This window comes from Pararge aegeria, chromosome 13, assembly GCF_905163445.1.
Source record: "Pararge aegeria chromosome 13, ilParAegt1.1, whole genome shotgun sequence".
Classification (NCBI taxonomy): Eukaryota; Metazoa; Arthropoda; class Insecta; order Lepidoptera; family Nymphalidae; genus Pararge; species Pararge aegeria.
The window spans coordinates 11,708,142-11,730,727 of record NC_053192.1 but is presented as its reverse complement, the minus strand read 5'-3'; the positions used below and the strand labels follow the sequence as shown (position 1 = coordinate 11,730,727).

General features: G+C 33.2%; 3 protein-coding genes across 5 annotated transcripts in view; 1 reads left to right on the top strand and 2 right to left on the bottom strand.

Annotated features, from left to right (window-relative positions):
* Positions 1-14,956, bottom strand: part of LOC120628598 (serine-protein kinase ATM) — a 34,590-nt gene extending 19,634 nt beyond the window's left edge. The window contains exons 1-18 of one of the 3 annotated variants that reach the window (XM_039897054.1): positions 14,852-14,956; positions 13,508-13,769; positions 12,987-13,080; positions 12,296-12,460; positions 11,600-11,826; positions 9,393-9,491; positions 8,679-8,915; positions 7,490-7,620; positions 5,996-6,232; positions 4,357-5,456; positions 3,846-4,273; positions 3,127-3,585; positions 2,508-2,825; positions 1,469-2,046; positions 1,220-1,391; positions 847-1,087; positions 528-766; positions 22-290 (exon numbers count right to left, since the gene is read on the bottom strand). In XM_039897054.1, the coding sequence (XP_039752988.1) occupies positions 22-290; positions 528-766; positions 847-1,087; positions 1,220-1,391; positions 1,469-2,046; positions 2,508-2,825; positions 3,127-3,585; positions 3,846-4,273; positions 4,357-5,456; positions 5,996-6,232; positions 7,490-7,620; positions 8,679-8,915; positions 9,393-9,491; positions 11,600-11,826; positions 12,296-12,460; positions 12,987-13,080; positions 13,508-13,708 (5,195 nt within the window). In that variant the 5' untranslated portion in view covers positions 13,709-13,769; positions 14,852-14,956. Of the gene's footprint in view, positions 1-21; positions 291-527; positions 767-846; positions 1,088-1,219; positions 1,392-1,468; positions 2,047-2,507; positions 2,826-3,126; positions 3,586-3,845; positions 4,274-4,356; positions 5,457-5,995; positions 6,233-7,489; positions 7,621-8,678; positions 8,916-9,392; positions 9,492-11,599; positions 11,827-12,295; positions 12,461-12,986; positions 13,081-13,507; positions 13,770-13,979; positions 14,078-14,851 lie in introns of those variants that run through there. The other 2 variants (XM_039897053.1, XM_039897055.1) reach the window with 2 other exon arrangements.
* Positions 14,957-15,554: 598 nt separating this feature from the next.
* On the top strand, positions 15,555-18,463 carry LOC120628689 (signal recognition particle receptor subunit beta). The gene is made up of 5 exons (XM_039897250.1): positions 15,555-15,795; positions 15,883-16,052; positions 16,262-16,401; positions 17,057-17,188; positions 18,080-18,463. The coding sequence occupies exons 1-5, from the start codon at positions 15,687-15,689 to the stop codon at positions 18,288-18,290; spliced, it is 762 nt and encodes a 253-aa protein (XP_039753184.1). The 5' UTR covers positions 15,555-15,686; the 3' UTR covers positions 18,291-18,463.
* A 1,098-nt stretch (positions 18,464-19,561) lies between these two features.
* Positions 19,562-21,850, bottom strand: LOC120628802. Its single transcript, XM_039897422.1, has 2 exons — positions 21,629-21,850; positions 19,562-20,319 (listed from the first exon to the last, which is right to left on the bottom strand). Exons 1-2 carry the CDS (start codon positions 21,798-21,800, stop codon positions 19,562-19,564), a joined length of 930 nt encoding a protein of 309 aa, XP_039753356.1. The 5' UTR covers positions 21,801-21,850.
* Positions 21,851-22,586: the final 736 nt, after the last annotated feature.

Here is a 22,586-nt window from a genome sequence, read left to right as displayed (position 1 = left end):
GTTTTCAGTTATATTACTTACCGTGCCTTGTAATGGTTCCTCTGCATACGAAGGCAATCAACCACATCCAACAAGTACTGAACAATTATCTTCTGATCGTGATTTATTTTGGTAGACACCTTAGAACCACCATCAATTTCGCTACTGTCAAAACTGTCATTGAAGCTCAAAGTCCAAATGTATTTGAACACTTCATTAATTTGCTCCCCGAATATTCCCACGTGAATATCGGTGGAGCAATCAAGAATTAGTCCCATTAGAGCTGGCAGAATTTTTCCACAAATTGCAGGCTGAAATTTAAATTCGGGCGATGTTTAGAATTAATATGTAACTACTTGTAAGCTCACTGCTTGAATAATATTGCACGCCTGAAATGGCAAACTGTAAGCCGTTTTTAACTCATAAGACCATTATATGTACACAGTTTATGTAATAAATGAATAATGAATTATATTTCTCTTCATGTGCTAAGACCTGTGGTTCAAAGCATCAATGGAAAAACGTAGCAAATAGTGAGAATGTGTTACCTTTAAGACACAGACAGATCGGAGAGAAGGAATAAAATTCGCGTTGGACCCAACTAAATCTAGTAAGCCCATAGTTATACGAATGATCCATTGTGAATGATTTTCACTTCTGATTGGGATCCAATAATCGATTGACTTGCATCTGTCAAATTTAGCACTATCGATTTGGTAATCGACAAAATTCTCGCAGTTAGTGGACACGAGAGATTGCAAGATTTCCGTGTTAGCGTCGATGAGCTCTGAAAAATAAGTCGATTTTATTCAAAAACTAAACCTAGGATATAAATAAACTGGAGTTCGTACAGTTAAAAAATTTCACCTAAAGCTGCTTTCCCATCGCGAAACTTCAAAAGTCGACTCAAAGCTTTTGTGATCTTATTGCTCACGGTAGGATCCTCGTTAAAAAGATGCTCGGAGAGGCTCAATATTACCGCTTGCAAAAAGAACTGTCTAGGACTTAGATTCAGAATGTTTTGCGTGTCAACAGGTGGTACGGTCACGAGTGTTTTTATATCATAAGTCCCAATTTCTGCTAGACAGTTACAGGCTTCAATTATTATCTGAGAAAATCGACCAAATATTTAAGGACCAATATTAAAAAATTTAAATTTAAATTTAATTAAAGAATTCTAACACAATAATCATGATTATTAAACATAAATTGAACAATGATTATCATTAAAATGAAATACCTTCTCTTCAGTAGCATTTTTGAGGATGTTGTTCAAAGAAAGAATAACTTGATGTACCAAACTAGTTTTACAAATTTCGGAGAACCCGTTTCGATTAATATCCGCGTATAATTCTTTAACAAATTCTTTGTTTTGTTTCAAAAATCTACACATCCTTGATAATGTGTCACAACTAGAACATAATAATTGTTAGAGTAAACCAAATATCAGAGAATAATCATCAGTCGAAAAAATTGGTAAGAGAATTACCTTGGGTTAGATAAGTTAAGTGTGTATGTTTTTAGTTTATGCTCGAAGTCAATTCTCGAAGAACTTGGAGAACTTTCTTCTTCCTTATATTCAGTTATGAAGTTTACAAAATCAATGACATCCACACTCCCAGTTAAATAATCTTTCATATCCTCTGTCAGATATTTTAGTAAAGAACTACATTGCAAAACAAATCCTTCTTCAGTTTTGATTGTCAATATTGAGACAATTTTAGGAAGAACCGACATTTCAATACTATCTACACTTTTGGGCGTTTCGGTTAAAACTTTTGTAATGACAATTCTTAAAGCATCCACAAACATTTTGATCTCATCTTCACTATGTGAACCTTTAATGCCGTGAGCGATACTATCACAGGCAAAATTACATAGAATAGCGTCCGAAGTGTATCCCAAGGGAATATTTTCGATGCAAGAGACATAAGAGTGAAGATGCAGTATTTTGAACTCTAACACCTTTTCGTGCAACACATAATTCCATAGCTTAAATAGAATATTTAAAATGATCAACGGTTGGTTTTCGCACATGTACTGCATAATGTTTCCATCGATAAGTTCCTAAAATAAAATCGAAGTTTAAAAGTACGTAATAAAATAATATATTTGATGTATCGATCAACAACAAAGGGCTTGTTGTTTACATTTAATTTCAGAAGTTTTTGAACCGACCCGTATATACTTTCTGAAGTATTGCTTAGAGATGTCTGAACGTTTTTTTTATAATGAAGTGTTCAGCCTGCATATATTCAGGAATATTCTTTGTGATTAACTCATTGAGATTTTCAGAGTCAAAAAATGGAATTAAGAATTTTGAATAATTGGATTAAATATATAAAAAAATCTTATATTTATCTTGGGAAGACTTTAAAAATAAATCATTTTCATATTCGTACAGTTTTAAAGATAAGACTGGAAACATAAATATAACCAAAATCTTTTGTTGTCTAAGCAGAGTTATAAATTCAAATCAGGACGAAAAGTTATGAGGATTCGACTGGTTAATGTTCAGAATCACTTACCCCAAAATATTTAAGTATAGCAGAAAATACTCGTCGAGAATATGTGAAGGGGTCAGCGTTTTCCGACAGTTGCACGCCAAAAAGCTCGGACGCTCCAGCGTAATCCTTCACGTGTGCAGCAGATAACAGCATTATTTCACCCAAATTTTCGACGAACAGATTACTCCATCTGCCGTTCTTTAGAATCTGTCGCGTCAATTGAAACATTCTGTTAGCATTAGCTGTTTCTCGCAAGCTGAAATAATTTTCCTCTTCGAGTTTGTACTTTTGAATGACGATATGAGGCAAACACAATGCTATGATGTTACAGAAGCATTCCTGAAAAAATAACCAAACTTTTAACCAGCCAATATTACCTTAAGCACATACGTGTTCCAAACTATTTTTCCGAATAACTTTAGGATCTTGGGATAGAAGCAGGCGTTACTTACGTTACTATTATGAAAATTAAGCTTAATTATACTCCACACTAAACGGATCTTCGGCATGTACCCTCTACGCACGTATCGTTCCGAAACTGGAACATCCTCAGGAGAATTTCAGACTTTACAATGAATAATTTAATGTTAAGCAAACAAGTGTACGACAATGGATTGCTACTTTTAATTTAGTTCCTTACCTCAATTATATTTTCAGTAGACTTCATTTTCTTCTCTCTAACATATCTTAAAACGTTACTATTTTCGAATATGCCGTTATGACTCCATAGAACATCGGCTGGAATTAACCAATTCATATGCTCTTCTATAAGACGATTCATATCGGCGAAACCAAACAGGTGTAGCGGTAAGTTTTTAAAGCCATTATTTTCTTTAAACCAGTAATGTAACACGCGCAATACATTGTTGTTCATATAAACATCAATATTACTGTCTATAACTATTCCTGTCAGCAAGTTAAGAACTTTCTTAACCATATCATTTTCCATAGGTTTTACATATTGGAATTGCAGTACTTTTAATATTATTTTGTGTATTGACGACTTTTTAGTTGTGCCTATTACGTAGAAAGTATGCAAAACGGTGGCTGTTCTATTGAATTTTTCATCCCTTAATACCATATCATTATTTTCACTTACCTAGAAAATTAAAATGTAACAATATTTTTTTTTTATTTTAACATTGGGTCAACTGATTTACTTACTTTCCAAACAGGTTGGCAACTCATCTTCATACAAAACGCATAATTTGATAGCAACAGTTATCAACTTACCGTATATTTTGTATGAGGATATCAAGATCGGACTATCCTAGCTAAGGATAATCGGAACTCACCCCTGGATTAAACATAACGAAAAGTAAGGAAAGTATATTATAATAAAGATGTGGTTTTACTCACGTTAATTACAAATATGTTCAATAAATTCTCAGATATAAATTGTAGGTCGTCATCGCAGAAATGATCGCCTATAACACTCAGTAGATGGGAACAATACAATCGAATTTTGTGTTCACTTTTTTCAACTATTTTCTCTAGGAGTGTCCTTTTGAACGAATTATTGACATCATAATCATGTAAACTTTTCAATTGGACAATTTTTGCCAGACATTCGTAAACTAAAGCGGCGACCTCTGGAGGGTAATAATTGTCGGAGCATCTTTGCAGATAGCTTTTTATCATAATGACACAGTTTTGGCGGATTATATCGTCATTATGAGACCATATTCGCTCGAGCATTGCCGAAAGTATTTCAAGCAAACAACGAGTGACCTTTGGATTTCTGAACATCTCCTTGCACATGTTCTGCATTAGGCTAAACACTAACTCTGAAAACGAAAATCAATTTCAATAATAATCGTTTATAGAAACATAATATATACTATTGTTTATGAATTAAAAATTGTATTACCAAGAGGTTGCTTTTCCACTGTTGAGTCATTAAGCATTCTTATACAATGAAAGGCATATTCATAGTTACAGGTAAAACTGTACAATTCCCTGTCAAGAATGCATTTAAGGACCTCGTCAGTATAACAGGAACGTTTTCTGCAGTACGCTGCTAATACATAGATGCAATTCTGTTTTAATCCAATCACATTGAACTCTGTTTCACTTTCATCAAAGCAATCATCGTCCAAGTTAACATCAAGTTTTATAATGTCGTTAAGACAATGAAAAAAATCACCTCTGATGTGCGAACGAACTTCGACATTTATCATATGATCGTACTCCTTCAAAAGGATTTCCTGAACGCCTTTCAGTAGCAACACTTTGTCACGTATTTGTGTATCACTTTTCAAAGTTTTTGTTAATGCTTCGTATAAAAGATTTAAGGCGGTTTTAAGTTCAGTAAAAAGTGGCATTTCTTTCACATCGTCCCTTATCTTTAATTTGTACTTAAGGAGTGAATCTAAAAATGTGATGACTATTTCCAAATATTTTACATACTCAATATCTTTAAGATTATATCCTCTCAACTTAACTATATTATCAGAGAGGATTTTTCCAATATTTACCCGTATTAAATTAAACATAACAGAATTTATCTCAAAACTCTTCAGCTCTTCGCTTTTAATTGTATTCTCTTTGTTTTTTGTAATCTTATATTCGAATTCACTATACAATATACTCTCATCGGTGGTATTGAATAAAACATTATAAACATTATTCTGGTTTAAAATATCACAGTTTAGCTTTAGAGGCAAATTTTCATTGCTTAAAAGCCTTAATAAAAATCCATTTAAATTGGATATTTCAATGGAAGTAATACTTCCATATGTTAGCCATGCAAAACACTTTTCTCTTATGTCTGTATAGCACGTTTTCCTGTAGAATTTGTGAAATAAATAGTTCAGGGTATTTAGAGAATGATCATTTACTGGCATTCCTTTTTCTATGTATGACACAATTAAAGGTTTAACGTTTTCATATTTTAAAGGCACTAAATGTAAAATTACTTGTAAAACAGCATGTATGGCTTTTTGTGATGCACTCGTTACGGCAGCATTTCTGAAAGAAACATTGGTGGTATCACTTGTTGTCCTTGCCGATAACCTATATTTATTTCCTGTAAAATTGCTACTATTACCTCATAGTAGCAATTCTCATTAATTTAATTATACTAAATTATATTTTATATTATAAATTAAACTACATATATTATTAATAATCCTATTCTTTTTGCGAAGTTTTGTCTTGCTATGCGGAGTTGGTACGCTGCACGTTTTTTTAAAAACTATATTGAATTGCTCTAGCTAATAAGAATTAAATGTGAGATGGTTAAAAAAGAATACTCTGCTAAAATTCTTAGATCAGGACGACTTCATAACCCTCGTTGCTTTAGTTTTAAGCTAACGAATGTAGTTATCACTTAACTAACTGAAATCGAAAAATTTGTATTTGAAGTCCTTTGAATAGGCCTAGAATAGGTCTATTAAAATACTAATTTGGCTCTTATTATATCTATTAGAATAAAAAAGAATTAGACTCGTTAATTTTATGGCCTTAAAAATAGCTTAACATTTTATTACGCTGTCAGTGCTGCTTACCTTACACATGTATTCCATAATGACAATAAAACAACTTCATAATTTCCACGGCCATTATCCTCTGAATGGACGAGCATATTCTTTATTGTCAAACACGTTAACTCTTCCAATCGTGCCCAATTAACGTTTTTATTATTATCAGATATACATTTTTCAAGAATACGTATTAGCAGTAAATTTTGACTATACGTCATCGAATGACCGAAGTGTTTCACGTACATATGTATTATTCCGACCCTAAAACCAAACTAGGAAATAAGACTAATATGAAGACGATAAAAGGAGAACGAATTAACGAGGTGTTTTTGTTAAAAACTAGCTGTTGCCCGCGACTTTGTCTGGTTTTGATTTTGTTTTTTGATGTGGCATTCAATTTATAGAGTAGAGTTCTGTCCTCTATCTGCAACCACATTCAGATCTACACAAAGTTTGGGCGAAATGAAACACATATTATAAACTCTACAATACAAAAATAATTATTTAATTCGGTTATAATTTGTAGATTTTGTTTGCTGAGTTATGGTGTAAAATCGTCAAACACTTTCACCCCACTCTCCCAAAGGAACCGAGCTTAATGTCGGGATAAAAAGTATCCTATATTACTTCCAAGAATATGTATACATATTTCATGAGGATCGGTTGAGTAGTTTTTGCTTGAAAGCGTAACAAACAAACTTTCATTGAAAATCGATTGTAAAAAAATATCATCGTCATATCAACTGCTATCCATAGCTAGACGTATTTTGTAATTGGTCGGTCTACCTATCTGGAAATCTACCAACGCTACGTTTACGGGTTCGGCGTTCCAACATCTGAGGACTCTGGCGTCCATCGGTTTTCCGGCATAATATCATTTATAGTCTATTTCAGTCCACCAATGGACTCAAGACCTCGCAACGGGAGTGTTTGCCCATAATCAACACGCTGGGCAGACGAGTTTTTTTTATAGCAGTAGATTATAGTAGTAACACAGACACGGTAGTTCTTCGTTCTTCGTTATTATTCTTCCCTTAGTCACCTCGTACGGTACCCGCGGGATGGTTGTGACCACCGTATTCTAATCTGCCGTCACCACACAGAACCAGTATACTCGTAATATAAGTCATACAAATTAACATCCCAGAATTAAAGAATAGTTTTTTTGTTGGCTTTACGCTAGGCTAGGCTTAACTTAGGGTGGTTGGAAGATATGTCATCAGGTTATAGATTCACGGTTCTTTTTTTCAGATTTTTAACTTTTGCCACTGGTAGGTACATAAATAAAAAATATATAAAAATACTAGTACATAAATTAAAAAAAAATAATAATAAATAAACACCCAGACACTGAAAAACATTCATGTTGATCACACAAATATTGTCCAGTTGTGGGAATCGAACCCACGGCCTTGGACTCAGAAAGCAGGGTCGCTGCCCACTGCGCCAATCGGCCGTCAAACCAAAAAAATTAACTAAATAGCGATATCCCGGGTATGTATATAAAAAATAACTTACCATGGAACGGGGTTCGCCCGTAGTTCCTCAATTAAATCATCGAACGATTTATTTCTGTTATACGATATCTTCAGCTTTTTTGCAGAAGATTCACCAGATTCATCGTTTTCTTTTTCTGGCATATTAAATATCTGCAATAATAATGGTGAATATTACATATAGGGAGAAAAAAACCGTGCTTAGTTCGCATTTCTTTTTACCTCATAACTTATCAACTAATATAATGAAAACGATTTTTTTTTTGTTTGTTTGTTTGTACCCAATAGGCTCCTAAAGTATTGGAACGATTTTAAACCAAAAGAACACTAAACGATCGCGCAGAAACATAAGGTATAATTTATTTAAAAAAAAAAATCACAGCGCTCGCCGTTGCGCAAGGGAGTTAGACAAAAAAATATTCAAGTAATCATTGTTGTCTACAAAAAGTCTACAAAGTTTATATATTTTGTCTACAAAAGTTGAATTATTATATATAGTTAAGTCGCAATAGCAGCTTTTGTGTTCTAAAATATCATTAGATGGCCGGTAGAAATAAAAGTGGACTACATTAGAATCGCAGTATTAATTTTTAAGCAAATTAATAGTTTTATCATCTAGGGTAGGTATATAGCAGTAAAATACTTTTTAATTTATACCAATCGGACATTTAACGTAAAAGTTATCGTGAGTTTAAAAATGTGAGGACTACACCTAAACAAAACATTTACTTACACGTAATATGCAGTTATTTTTATTTATTTATTCTTTATTTGTACACCACATAATTCAAAAAAGAAAAAAGGCGGCCTTATCTGGATCTCTGCCAGGCAACCTTTTCTAAAAACTACACCCGATTATTTTTTTACAAGAATACGCAATTTAAAATATGCTTTAAAAACAAAAACAAATGCGGGCGAAGTCGCGTGCAACGGCTAGCAACTTATACATATAGGCATTTATAGTTATGAGGTAAGATAACTCATTGATTGACTACCACACTATAGCAGGTACGTAAAGTAAACATTATAAGGTGGATTACATTACCAGTCCCATTCATATAATTTTCGGTTATAAACTAGTAATTATGATTATTTATTGTTTTTTTTTCAGGAAATTCTCGAAACCAGATTGATTTATGAAATTGGGCTGTATTGTGCCCAGTAGTGGGACGTTAATAAGCCGAGGATGATGATTATAACCAAAAAAATACCTGATAGTAGGCAGACGCTGCGACATGATAAAAATAATCACAATTCATCGACGTAGTGTCGTTTTGCTTTTTCATTTTTTGCACTTGATTGACTTCCAAGCACACAATTTCCAACATGCTGTGTAAATGCTTGTTCCATACATCCCAATTGAATGCTAAAGCTCCGTTTGATTTTTGTAATCTTCCCTCGGGATGGTGAATTGATACGGCTGTTTTGAACAACTTAAATAACAAAGACTGAAAAAGAAAAATCGCTTTATTAGTAATTAGTAAAAATATTGAATGCGCTACCAAATTTATATTATAATACCAAGCAGATGGCACACATGATGGTAAGTGGAAAACCATCGCCTATAAACATAGTTACAGCATGCAAGGAACATGTCATGCTGCCCTGTGTGAAATCAACTTGAAGCGTAGGTGTTAAACGTCATGTGCCTATTATTACTACAGGCACGCCCTTCAGACCGTAATGAACCTTATTAAAACAACAAAGCATTGCAACAATGCTGCTTGGCAGAAATAAGCATGGCAATAGAACTTCCACGGACAAGCTCTGTCACAAAAAGCTCCACTACAACATATTTAACATTAAATTAAGGCAGGTTACATCAAGTATTATATTATTGAGTACCTCTACTTTTTTAAGAGGAATCGCGCATCTACAATCCAAAAGTAGAGTGATATGGAACAAATTAAAAAAAAACTAGTTACCTTGTTTTTCTCCTCCATACTTGGTTCATAAAGCTTAAATAGGACTGGCAATATGCTTTCACTGAATTCACACATTGTCAAACGACATTCTGTAGATAGCTAAAATATAAGTACAATTATAATTAAGTATGAAAACAAAAACAATTGCTATAATACTGTTATTAAAAGGCATATAATAATTGCGGCATCGGAGGTATGAGAGCGATAGCTTAGTGGAAAAGCTCTAAGGCTGCGATTGCCAGAGAGTCGCAGGTACAAATCCTGTCCGTTACGAAATTCTTATATGCATTTTAAAAATTTATAAAATTGATATTTTCTTCAAGTGCAGGTAAAAACACTTTTATGAAAATTATAAAATTAATAAAATAAAAAGCTAAGAATTGGTAAAGGTAGCTTTCTTAAATAAAAACCAAAGAGAGAAAAATATAGTTAAATAAAAGTAAAGGAATATTCTATTAAATTAACAAACAAGATAAATATTAAATATTGTAGGTAACACCTAAAAAGAGCGCCAAAAGTTTTACAAGGGCATTTTGCTTGTTTTAGACAAGGTGATCTTATTTCGTCTAGCAAGGACATATAGTATCTCTGGGCAGTATTCAAAATGTCTGTACCACAAACTTATTCGAATATTTTTTTTCCCTGAAAGAGAAAACCGGAATATTGATTTATATCGTCGGCCACACTCACTATCTCGCTAGGATGGTTCTTAATACACCAAATTAAAAATTATTTTTGTCTTTAAATAATAGTGTAGGAAGAAAAGCCACTGTGTATAACAATAGCTCTAGATTTAATGATTTCCTATCTTAATGATAGAATTCAAAAAGTTGACGTGAACGGAAAGCGGTCTAACGGGTCATTTGTGCAAATTGGTGTACCCCAGGGATCTATATTAGGACCCTTCCTATTCCTCATTTACATGAATGACCTTCCTTACCTAGCTGAGGACAATCACGGGATAGTATTGTTTGCTGATGATACATCATTGATGTTTAAAATTAAACGTCGTGAAAAAAATCTTGACGATGTAAACATATGTCTCGCTAAAGTAGTACAATGGTTTGAGGCTAATAACTTAGCTCTTAACGGAAAAAAAACGAAGAGTATTAAATTCACACTACCGAATGTTAAACAAGTAAAAACCATTGTACAACTTAATAATGAGGAGTTGGATTTGGTGGATACGACAATCTTTTTGGGAATAACTTTAGATGCTAAGCTTCAATGGGGCCCACATATAAATAATTTAGCGAACAGACTTAGTTCTGCAGCATACGCGGTAAAAAAGATTCGTCATATGACAAACATAGAAACTGCTAGGCTTGTTTATTTTAGTTATTTTCACAGCATTATGTCCTATGGCATTTTATTATGGGGTAATGCTGCTGATATAGATTCTATTTTCATCCTGCAGAAAAGAGCTGTTCGTGCGATATATAAAATGGGCCCAAGAGAGTCATTAAGGGATAAATTTAAAGAAGTTAAAATAATGACGGTGCATAGTCAGTACATATATGAAAATTTAATTTATGTCCATAAAAATATATCAAAATTTAAAAAGAAAATGCACTGTAACAATATAAATATTAGAAGCAAAAATAAACTCGTTGTGCAGTTTACTAGGCTACACAAAATTGCAAATTCATTCAAGGGCAATTGTATATTATTTTATAACAAATTACCAAATGAAATCTTTGAGTTGTCTCTCAATAAGTTCAAAGTTTATATAAAACGTAAGCTTACAGAAAAATCCTATTATAACATTAAGGATTATTTAAACGATAAAAAAGCTTGGGTGTGAATTGCTCTAGCTTCATAGCTTAATTTAAATTTACTGGAAGATGGTGATAACAAAAAAATAAATTTACCCGGCTAAGTTTGTTGTGGGCTCTTCTTAGACCAGGGCGCGTTTGGAACCCTCGTAGCTTTAGATTTAAGTTGGCGAACGAAGTTATCACCATCCCGTTACAATTATATAAACAATTATGTATGAACGCTTCATAAGTGCCTGTGATAGGCCTACATGAATAAAGAAATTTTGAATTTGAATTTGAAATTTGAATATAGGTATAGTATTTTTTAACTAATATATTTAGTTACACGTGACAAGAAATATAGAGACATGAGATATATCCAGAGGCAGTGCAGTGCTCCTTTTACGTGACACCTGCAATATCATTAATAATAAAATAAAAAATATTTACTGCTTCCAATAGTGAAGTCACTATTTTTATAACAAACTCTTGCACTTTTTTATCAAGTAGCACTATGTTACAACATTTTATGAGTTTTGACAATGAGTCCCTCAGTGTAGTGGTAAACTGGCAATAGGCAATAGCGTTTTTTATAACAAACCACAGAAGTCTTATTCTGACTAGATCATCCAAAGAACGATTAGAAAGGCATGCAGACATCGCAACATCTAATAAATCTAAAAAGTAAAATGACATTATAAAAAAATATAAACCAGATTAAATTGCATGTAATGTAATCTATTTGTTACTGATAATGTATAATACAAATTAATAATAATAAAAGTACAAATAAATATAACAAATTTCATTTATGTGCATGAAATTTTTTTCATTCTTCACTGATTTAAGATTTTAACTTTAGAACTAAATTTGATGTATTTTCTATTCTGGAGTAGCAAACATAACAAGTAAAATATTATGTAAAGTTGGGCTTTACCAGTTTTTTTAAGTCAGAATTTTTTTGTTTTTAGTTATTAATTTAGAATTTATCAGTACACACATCAGTATGTTTTATCAGAACGCAGTTTATTTTTACAATGTGTATAAGTATAAAAAAAGCTCTTATGTAAAAAAATTTGAATTTTTAAATAAATATGAATAGATAGATAATTTGAAATCTGATAAAGATTTTATAACCCTACTTACTTTCCCAAGAAGCTGGTGTTATAAAACCCAGATAGTGGTCAATAGGTAGTACATGTTTGTAGAGTAAACTTAAATATGCATCGCCAATAGCATTCCTCATATGACTATTGTCTAGTACATGCATACATGCGTCCATAATTGATTGGCATTTAATATATGCATGACCTGGAATTATAAACAAAAATTAGTTATTTTCATACTTATGCTTTTAAATCTTATCTTACATGCATATATCCGCTTTTTTTGTATTGCTAAAAATACCATGCACATCTCCAAGACACAAGCTCTCCCTATGGAAAATACTGACGTAATTGTGGAAGCAAGTCTCGAAAAATTATCCTATGTCCATTCCCAGCATAATGGACATAGGATGATGGACTAAATATCAAGATTAGTTTTGAACAGAGGTAACAAATGAACAATTTCGCATTTATTCTTAGTCAAGATAAGCAAGTTCAAGCAAAATATTGTTTTTCCAGTTCCCACGGTAGACCAAATTACTCAGTTCAGTGAAGATAAGGAGAAGCAGAAAAATATTTGTTTTGCATGAGTTGTTCAGCAGAACCTCAGTAATATAAATATATTTCAATAATATATTTAAATACCTACTCGGAGTAATTATTTTTTCATAACAAATATTGTTTTGACACAACATTTTTTGTCACAGCTACTAATTAGTGCAAAAAATTACCTTTATTAGACCCAGCAACACATAAATGCAAAAGTGTGGTACATAGTGGTGCAGTTACTGTATCAAAATTCTTGGTATCACATTTTTCAGTCTCCTGCAAAGAAAATCTTGGAATGGAAATGCTATATTTCTTCAAGAATAAGGCAATTTACTCAGGGTAAAAGCTATTAGCTATGGATTGTATTATTGCTCAAGAAACACAATAGATTTTTGTAGACCCATTATATGCCCAACTTCATTAGCAGATTCATATGCATTAATTAATGAATAGTTGAATCCTTAGTGGTCAAACTGACCTCAAGAACCCTCTTTACTATAAAACATTAGTACATACATATCTATAATATAAAAAACTTCGTAATAAATAGACAAACCATAAATATTTTGGCATTCTACTTTACCCAAGTAAGATGCATTTTATGCAAATATATGCAAAACATATATCTAAATATAGCTAAATAACATGTGCAGTTGTGATCCATATTTGCTGGAATTAATCTCTAAATTTTTAGGAAGTTTACCTTTATAATAAAATCATTAATATCACCAAAAACATGATTCCAATTATAACCAGATCTCTTCTTAGTGTGACTAGTAAGTAAAGCGGGTACTGCATTTCTTGTGAGAAAATCTTTCAATGTATTTGCACTTTTCTTCCTCTCTATAGCACGGGCAGATGTTAAACCTGAACATGTTTCTTTTAAACTTTCTTCTAATGACATTTTTGTAGTTATTTGTATTCCTTAAATTATAGGCTATGCATATATCCACTGCATATTTTACCTGTTGAAAAAAGACATTGTGTTTATAATAAATTAAATATTAGAATAAAATTCAAATATCAAGGTTGACAACAAGAAGCAACATATTCATCAGAAAAGAATGTGCAGTTTAGCCTATCCAATTATTGCTGATGACATGAATGATGAATGACAATGGCATATTAGTAATTATCATCTTCGCTGTGCCAAATTTGATTTTTAATTTGCTTACCTTAGTCAGATTTTGGTTTGGTGGTTTAGGAAAAAAGAAAATTAGGAATAGCCTGAATGAGCAGCCAAAAGAATAAAGGCAAAATTGGTAATGTTATATAAAACTTGCTATAGTGTTATTCCAGATCACTTTCAATGGAAGGTAAATAATTTATGATCTAAGTCGGTTGAAATAATTGATTTGAATATATATTTATATTTTTATTAAGTTCACTGAGTCACCTAGTCTTTCAATAATTATTTGTGTAGTCAAACCTACCCGTATTATGCATCCATATAGCTACATTTATATTATAATTTAATATTATTTCATAAGCTGCCAGAGAACTTTCTAATAAGGATAACAGAGACCTCAATTGACCTCATTCAGGCCTATGTTAAGCAGATTAATTTAGTTCAACAATGAAATGTAGTAAAATGGTAAATTGACAATGAATGTATTGCTTGAAATAGGCCTTTCGCAGTGGTCATATTCTTGGCTATAAGGAATTAGACTGGCTGTATTGTGCCACTGTGCATGGTAAGAAATGCCCAGAAAGACTAAACGAACCAATCAAATTGGTAATCAATATTTTATACAAGTTTCACCAGTGTTGCTGTTGTCATTAAGACAAGCTTGTAGATGGTGGTACAACCAACAATTACAATTAATTTTGTTCCAACAATTTTCGGCTTTAAGTCTCTATGACCTATTAGTGGGGGAAAGGTGAGATGGACCATTGGAGCGCTAAGTTGGTCAGATGCACTCCCCACATCCGGTTCGATATTTATATGTCCTTAATAGTGTACGAAGAGAAGTGAAAACGCAGCCGGCTGCTTCTAGTGTTAGTCGTAAAAAGTATTTATTACTTCATAACGTATTTAATTTTCAACCTTCTGTGCAAATGTCCTATTATCAAGGACGAATTCATGAATTTCGTTTACTTTTATTCTTGAATTTTCTAAACATACAAAATAATTTCAATATTCTCCGACTCGTTTAACTTATTTTGGAGATAAATGAGTGACATACTAGCGGTTATCTATTACTAAATAATAATAATAATTTTACTGAAATCTTAGAAATAAAAACAACACCAAACTGAAATACAAACTGCCGCAAAAACTCAGAGGAAAAAGCAATATAGATTTTGCAAGTTTAAAATTTTGTCTTTTGGTAAATTAATGGCATTGATACTTTTAGAGCATAACACGTACTTGCGGTTCTAGGTTTTTTGAGATTTATCCTATGAGTATAAATACCGTAGATTAGTTACACAACAGTGCCCATAAATTAATTATTATTCTGGTCTATACAAATCTCTAAACAAATTGACAAGTCTCAAAACAAACAGTACTGTATTTATCCGTTCCTTATGAAAAAGATCACTATTATTTGCTAAATTATTGGACAGCTCATTGGACTCCACGTCTTATTGACAGAGGACAATATTGTTCATTGTTCTTTGTAGACGTCCAATATTTTTAAGATTTAAATAAAAAAATTGCTGAATTTATTCGATTTATTTAGGTTCCCGTTTAACGTAGGGTATACTCTTTGTACAGACACGTAGAAATATAAAATAAAAACAAAAACCAGAGACAAAAAACGTCAGGCTCGAAGTTCGTACGTCACGTCAATCGTCATTGAAATTCGCCAACTGCAAATGCGGTCAGTTTTATTTGTTTAAATTTGTGACACCAATATACAATAACAATTAATTTCATCATGGAAACCGAACCAGAAGTTATTAAAGAAACCATTAATACCGAACCAATGTTACAAGATCCACTATACATAACCTTACTAAGTGTGGTCGTACTTTTATTTACTCTCCGTAAGTTTTATTTAAAATATTACCCTGAATTTGTAATTTTAAATCTCATTTGTCGATATTAGTAGTTTTACATTTTTTTAATTTCAGTATTTTGGTGGTTCTTCTCAACACGTCGGCATTTGCGTCGTTCTGTGTTACTTACCGGCCTTTCAGACGCCGGCAAGACTTCCCTGTTCGTAAGGCTTACGTATTCGGAGTTCAGGCAAACTTTCACATCTATGAAAGAAAATATTGAAGACTTTGTTACATCTAACAATGTAAGTGAAAGTAAAATGTCTTGATTTTTTGTCTTATTTTATCTTTGCTATCATTGAAATGAGTTTTAAATTTTCGACAGTGATAAGGCCTTCCAAAGACTTCACGAAAAGTATATTTGCAATATATCAATTTCCCTACCAGGAAGATTAATTTATTTTTTAGTATCACTTGACAAATTTTTATTTGGACCATGGCTATTTATTTTCAGAAAACCTTGAGAATTGTTGATCTGCCCGGTCAAGAGCGGCTCAGGAACAAGTTTTTTGATCAATATAAACATAGTGCTAAGGCCATAGTTTATGTTGTGGATTCTGTTAACATTCAGAAAGAGATAAGGGATGTTGCAGAGTAAGTATTAAGTATAGTTGGCTTTTTTAATTTAGTTCCACTTTATGATAGAACTGCAAAGTGAATGCATACATCATATGAGAAATAAAAATTGAATAGGCATCTTCTAGAAACCTAAAACCCTGCTCATTTTGAATTACATGTAATTGTAATTTATAACTTCTTAGGTGTGAATTGAGTCTAGCTTGACATTTATCTTGGATTTTAAGCAAAAATTACATGCCAATGTGTAATATATGGCAGAAGTAAGCAAAGGATAGCACTACTAAATTCTCTCTGCCATCTAAGGATTTGAATTAGATTGATTATTAATTTTGCCTTTATCAAATTGATTGCCATATTTGGATGTAATGTGCAAGAATAAAAGTGGCATATGCTGTAAAATCTGAACTTAAATAAGCTTTGTTCAGTAGTTATAACCATTTTCGATTTGAGAGACATGTTTTACCTTTTACTAGTATTTTATGATAATACAGAAATTGAGGCATATGAAAATTATTAAACTGAAGTTTGGTTACAAAATTTAATAATTTAATTGATTGATTATTTAAATAAACACTGTCCAATAGATTTTTCCTGAATCTCAATTATTACAGTTATAGTCAATTAATTAATAAGTTTTGCTCAGATCCTGATAAACTGTATTTATTTGTAGATATTTATACACAATACTTGTGGACCCGGTAATTCTGAGCAACTGCCCCCCACTGCTCATTCTATGCAACAAACAGGATCTACCAATGGCGAAGGGTGGTCAACTCATCAAGAGCTTACTTGAAAAGGAAATGTAAGTTTAATTCCTTTATTATCTGCCTCATTTAGTAAGAAAGATAGCAACACAGATATCTTGATGTTGTGATTAATTTTGACTTTTGCCGTCTTATCGTAGTCTCCAATGCCACATTGCATAGCATCTTCTAAATGTCATTGTGCTTTCAGTTAGGCGTTGTCATCAAGCTTACTAGCATACTTTTGGTCAGGTGTAACTGTCATATAGGGTCATTAAGTTTCACCAATCTTAAAAAAAAATGCGTAATATGAAGTATATAATACCTATCAAAGTATGTTAATAATAAACAATTTTTAATTATTTGTCTGTCTTTTTATTCCGGCTAATTTCTGAACCGATTTTGACAGTTCTTTCACTGATAATAAAACAAATTAATAGCTTGGGTGGTTGAGCATGCAACGCGTGATAACGTAAAGACAAACCGCCTACGTCGCGTGATGCGGGGCGGCAACCTCGAATACGGGCGACACGCGATAACGTAGTGTTCAATGCCTTTTCATATCGTGCTATCTCAACTAAAATGGCACGCCCGTTTATTGTGCCAAATAGCACCGGCCGCCATTTTAAATTAATTCTATATTGGCGCGGATTATTTATTTATTATCTATATTATTTATTTATTATCTTTACATGTGTTATTTTTATAATCTAAATCAAAAAAAAAATTGAAATAAAATGTACATAATGAAATAAATATACAGGACTTTAAGCAATATGTATTTTACACATTTTTAGAATGAATATTCTATTACAAAAACATGTCACTAGAAGGACAAATCAGGAGGTCCCCAAGGAAACAGTTGGATGGTTTATAAAAAGTAAACTATTTAAACACTGTATATGACCACTACTACTACTACTACTAATTATATTCCAATTTTGTTACAGAAATCTTGTCCGTGTGACCAAGTCAAGTCAGTTGGAGTCAGTCGATCCATCACAGTCCAAGAATGTGACATATCTTGGAAAGCTTGGAAAAGATTTCGAATTTTCACAACTTGGCTGCAAAGTTGAAGTTCTAGAGAGTTCAATAAACACGGTTGATGATGATAATCCCACTGAAATGGAGGGCTTGCAGGATTGGATTTCCAAACTTTAGAAAAGCAAAGCCCAAGATATTGGTGTGAAACCTAATATTCTCATATGTTCTCATTTTTTCCCCTAATATTTTCTTGAAGACTTAACATGCACTGGTCATGAGTAACGTTTAAGACTTTTGATTGTTAAATTTTATGCATTTAAAATTATTTTTTATAAGGAATATTTTATAAATAAAAATGTTAAAAATAAATGCCTTTTAATGTTTACCCAGGTTTTGTAAAAATCCGATACTTATAATAAACTTCAAGTTACCACTGACGTAATATGAATTGGACGTCGGGTCTCATACAAAATTTACAAAAAATTTGAATCATATCAACATACCATTACTGTTAAATTTTCGATGTCAGCTTCGACTGTCAAAATTATTAGGAGTAATGGAGTAGCTATCATTTTGTTTTGTTTTGCATATGTAAATAGATATTTATTAGACTACGTAATGTGTCTCCAAGGCAAGGGGGTTGACACCGCCAATTTCCGATCATTAAGCTAGTACATGCTAAGAATTCTTTAACAGAAAACCTAAGTAGGTATTCCCTACCAGGTCTTAAATTTAACAATTTTAGACCTGGCCCCGTATTCGACTTTCCTTTTTTCCCTTTTCCCTTCGGACTACATGATCCGCTACACCAACAAAGCAGTTGGTCTAGCCGTCACTTAGAGCCTGTCCAGATGAGGCGTTTTACGCGCGAGTGAACTCGCGCGTTTCAATTTATATTGCGTCCAGATATCACGTGTTACGCGCGTTCCTACGCTGGGAGGCAGTTATAAACATGGACTCGGACACAGCGGTTGTGTTGTGGCTTGCATACTGTCGATGGAAACTTCGTAAACGAAGAGAAAGTCGACGATGTAACGTGCATCCAATTCTACGTGACAGAATGACGCATAGTATGTTCATAACATTATATCCAAAGCTCAGAGAACACAGCGAAAAATTTTTCAACTACTTTCGAATGTCAATAACATCTTTTGATGATTTACTGGAAATTATTCAAGAAGATTTAACTCCATGTCAAAATTATGTGGTACGGGATACTGTTTCTGCAGAAGAAAAACTCGTTATTACTTTAAGGTAAGTGATAATTTTTATTGTTTTATTATAAAATGTATGAATAATAGTTTTGTAATTTAGAGGTACTTAATACTTTTAATTATTTTAATATCAACCTAACTTTTGTACTTTTGACGTAAGAAAGAATCAATTTAACAAAAAATTATGAATCATTAAAAAACATTCTAACAAACTAGTAGGTTATTTAACCTTAATTAATTATTGTATAGCTCCATTAATTCAGATTCTTGCGAATCTTGTGTAGATGCCGGTGATGGTGTTGTTGGAAGAGTGTTTTGGGCGAGAGTATTCCGTGGCGTAGTGAAATAACCTCGATTATAAGTTGCAGGGGACAACGAAGATGTTAAAGATTCTGTTGTGTTATATCCTGTTTCTTCAAAATAATCTCTCTGTCCACGTTGTGTTAGCCCTACTTGGTAATGATATTGTGTAGAAGGTTGGTAGGCAGATCGAACAGCTGAAGGTTTATCATACATGGTTTGTTGAGCTTGAAGCACTTTCATTAATTCAATTTTTGTTTGAAGTCTGTTTTCCTCTGGTATTTTAATAAGCTCCTTGTGTAATGACATGCAGAATAATTTGTCATCATCTGACTCCATTTGGTTTGATGTCTGTGGCTGATTTCTAGATGTTAAATTTTTGTTTATGATGGCGAGAAATTCTTCATCAGCTGCGTTCAGCTTTTTTTTCTTTTTCACCTGACTAAGCGGAGGTCTCATTACATCTTCCCCATCGCCAGAAAATTCTTGTTCTTCAGCTGTTACAGACGTGGTGTTGATATTGCTTTCAGTAGCTTTATTCCGTGTCGATCGTTCGAGGAACATCAAACGTTCAAAATAAATATATTTGGCTTTGCTGGAGGCTCCTGATCCAGACGGTGTGGTTTTCATCTTCTTCATTTCTCTAACAAAGCCATCACGCAATCCTTTCCACTTCTTTTGCAATGAAATGCCTGAAATCAATAATAAACGTATTGAAATGGTCAAAAGAAATATTTATGTTTGTATATGTATAATTTTTTGTATCTACAAAATAAATAGAAAAATACAATTACAAATAGTGCTATTTAAAGGGTGACCGGTAATTCAACCTATTCCTTGAAGGAGGTTAAACTAGGGATCATTTGCCACAAATTAACCCATATCTCCCAGTTGATAAAGGTTAATTTGTGGCAAATGATCCCTATTTTAACCTTCTTCAAGGAATAGGTCAAATTACTGGTCACTCTGTATGCAGACATGCATATAAATACATGAATATAAATAAATACTGTACATATTATAAGAATTTAATGGACAATATTTAATAATATTAACTTTTTTTCAGATATTTGGCCACAGGATGTTATTTTGCGGACCTGCATTATGCCTACAGACTAGGAAAGTCTACAGTTATCGGAATAGTACAGAAAACCTGTTACGTTATGTGGCAAAAACTACAAAATATAGTAATGAGAGAACCCACGAAGGCTGAATGGGAAGAGATTTCAAAACAGTTTCAAAAATATGCAAATTTCCCAAATTGCATCGGTGCCATCGACGGCAAGCATATCCGTATTATAAAACCCAACGATTCTGGGTCTCTTTTTTATAACTATAAAAATTATTTTTCGACTGTTTTACTGGCTGTATGCGATGCAAATTATTGTTTTATTTCAGTAGACATCGGCGCATATGGAAAAAGTAACGACTCCTCAATTTTTAAAGACTCAGTTTTGTATAAAAAACTTGTCGAGAAAACTTTAGATATTCCAGATCCAAAGCCAATATCGCAAACAGATTCAACTCCCTTACCCCATGTGATAGTAGGAGATGAAGCGTTCAGTCTGTCTGAAAACATTATGCGCCCTTATTGCGGTAAATCTCTAACAATCAAGAAAAAAATATTCAACTACCGCTTATCCAGAGCCCGGCGTTACATTGAATGTTGCTTTGGTATCTTGGTAAATAAATGGAGAGTTTTTCATAGACCGTTGAATGTAGACTTAGAGTTTGCAGAAAACATAATTAAAGCTTGTTGTGTTCTTCATAATTACGTCAGGTTAAGGGATGGTTATAGGTATGACCACACTCTGTACGAAACATCTTTGAATAGTTTGAACACTGAGGTAGTAAGGCCTAATGCAAGATCGCGAAATACAAGAGACAAATTCGCGGATTATTTTGTTAACGAAGGCAAACTCCCTTGGCAAGATAAAATGCTATAGTAAAATTAATGTTATCTAAGAAATAATATTATTAAATAAACTATCGTTTACTTACCTAAAGCTTTTTTCTTTTCTTGGGAATCGCCAGGTTCACAAAAAATTTCGACTATTTCTTCCCAGTTCCTACGTTTTATTACTCTATTGGAATAGTCTGAAGATTCCATATCCCATATGGCTACTCTTTTTTCAATTTCGTCTATAAAAAGTTCAGTATCGAAGTTATCCATTTTTAGTACGTCCACTCGCTACAGATTCGCGCGTAGTACTGGACGCAGTAACGGCGTTCGAGTACCTCGACCCGCGCGTTCTACGCGCGTAGAACGCGCGAGTCGAGAGTCTCGCTCGTTACCGGCGTTTTACGCGCGAGTGAGGAAACGCGCGTCATCATCTGGACGGAATATATGTAGCTGTAGTATCTCGGGAACGCGCGAGTGTCTACGCGCGCGTCGACTCGCGCGTAAAACGCCTCATCTGGACAGGCTCTTAACTAATACTATACTAAAAATAACTTACAAATATATAAGGGAATAACCTTCACATACAGACATACCTACTCTACCTACTTTGTGCATACTCTATTATAGTCTCCGAGGCAGAGTTACTCTGCAGGCAATGAAGAGAGAAATGAGGGCATTCGAAGAGGAACCTAGCTTAACAAGTTGCAAAGATAAGTGACGATGGGCGGGCCATGGAGGACCAATGGAGGTTGGGATCTCAAGATGTTGGAGTTGCGACCTCCCTGGCGTAGAGGTAATTGGTATGCGCTGTTGGCATTTAAGTGGGTCACGGGTTCGATTCCCGGCGGGGGTAATTTATGAATTTATAATTTCTGAACTTTCTCGCTCTGTCTCGTGGGCTTCTGCTGTGGCTAGTTGACACCCTACCGACAAAGCCTAGGAGCATAGGTTAAATATAACTGGCCTATTCCTAACAAGTTAGACCAGTGTGATTATAGAAAAGACCTAACTGTAGTAAATTAAAAAAAAAAACAGCCAACGATCACTAGTTCGTAC

Excerpts from the sequence above, each read along its gene's own strand:
- LOC120628689 (XM_039897250.1), top strand. The coding sequence starts at position 15,687 with ATGGAAACCGAACCAGAAGTTATTAAAGAAACCATTAATACCGAACCA. Across the intron at positions 16,053-16,261 it reads ACTTTGTTACATCTAACAAT|AAAACCTTGAGAATTGTTGA; the intron begins GTAAGTGAAAGT and ends ATTTATTTTCAG. Across the intron at positions 16,402-17,056 it reads GAGATAAGGGATGTTGCAGA|ATATTTATACACAATACTTG; the intron begins GTAAGTATTAAG and ends ATTTATTTGTAG.
- LOC120628802 (XM_039897422.1), bottom strand. The coding sequence starts at position 21,800 with ATGGATAACTTCGATACTGAACTTTTTATAGACGAAATTGAAAAAAGA. Across the intron at positions 20,320-21,628 it reads AGAAAAGAAAAAAGCTTTAG|GCATTTCATTGCAAAAGAAG; the intron begins GTAAGTAAACGA and ends TATTGATTTCAG.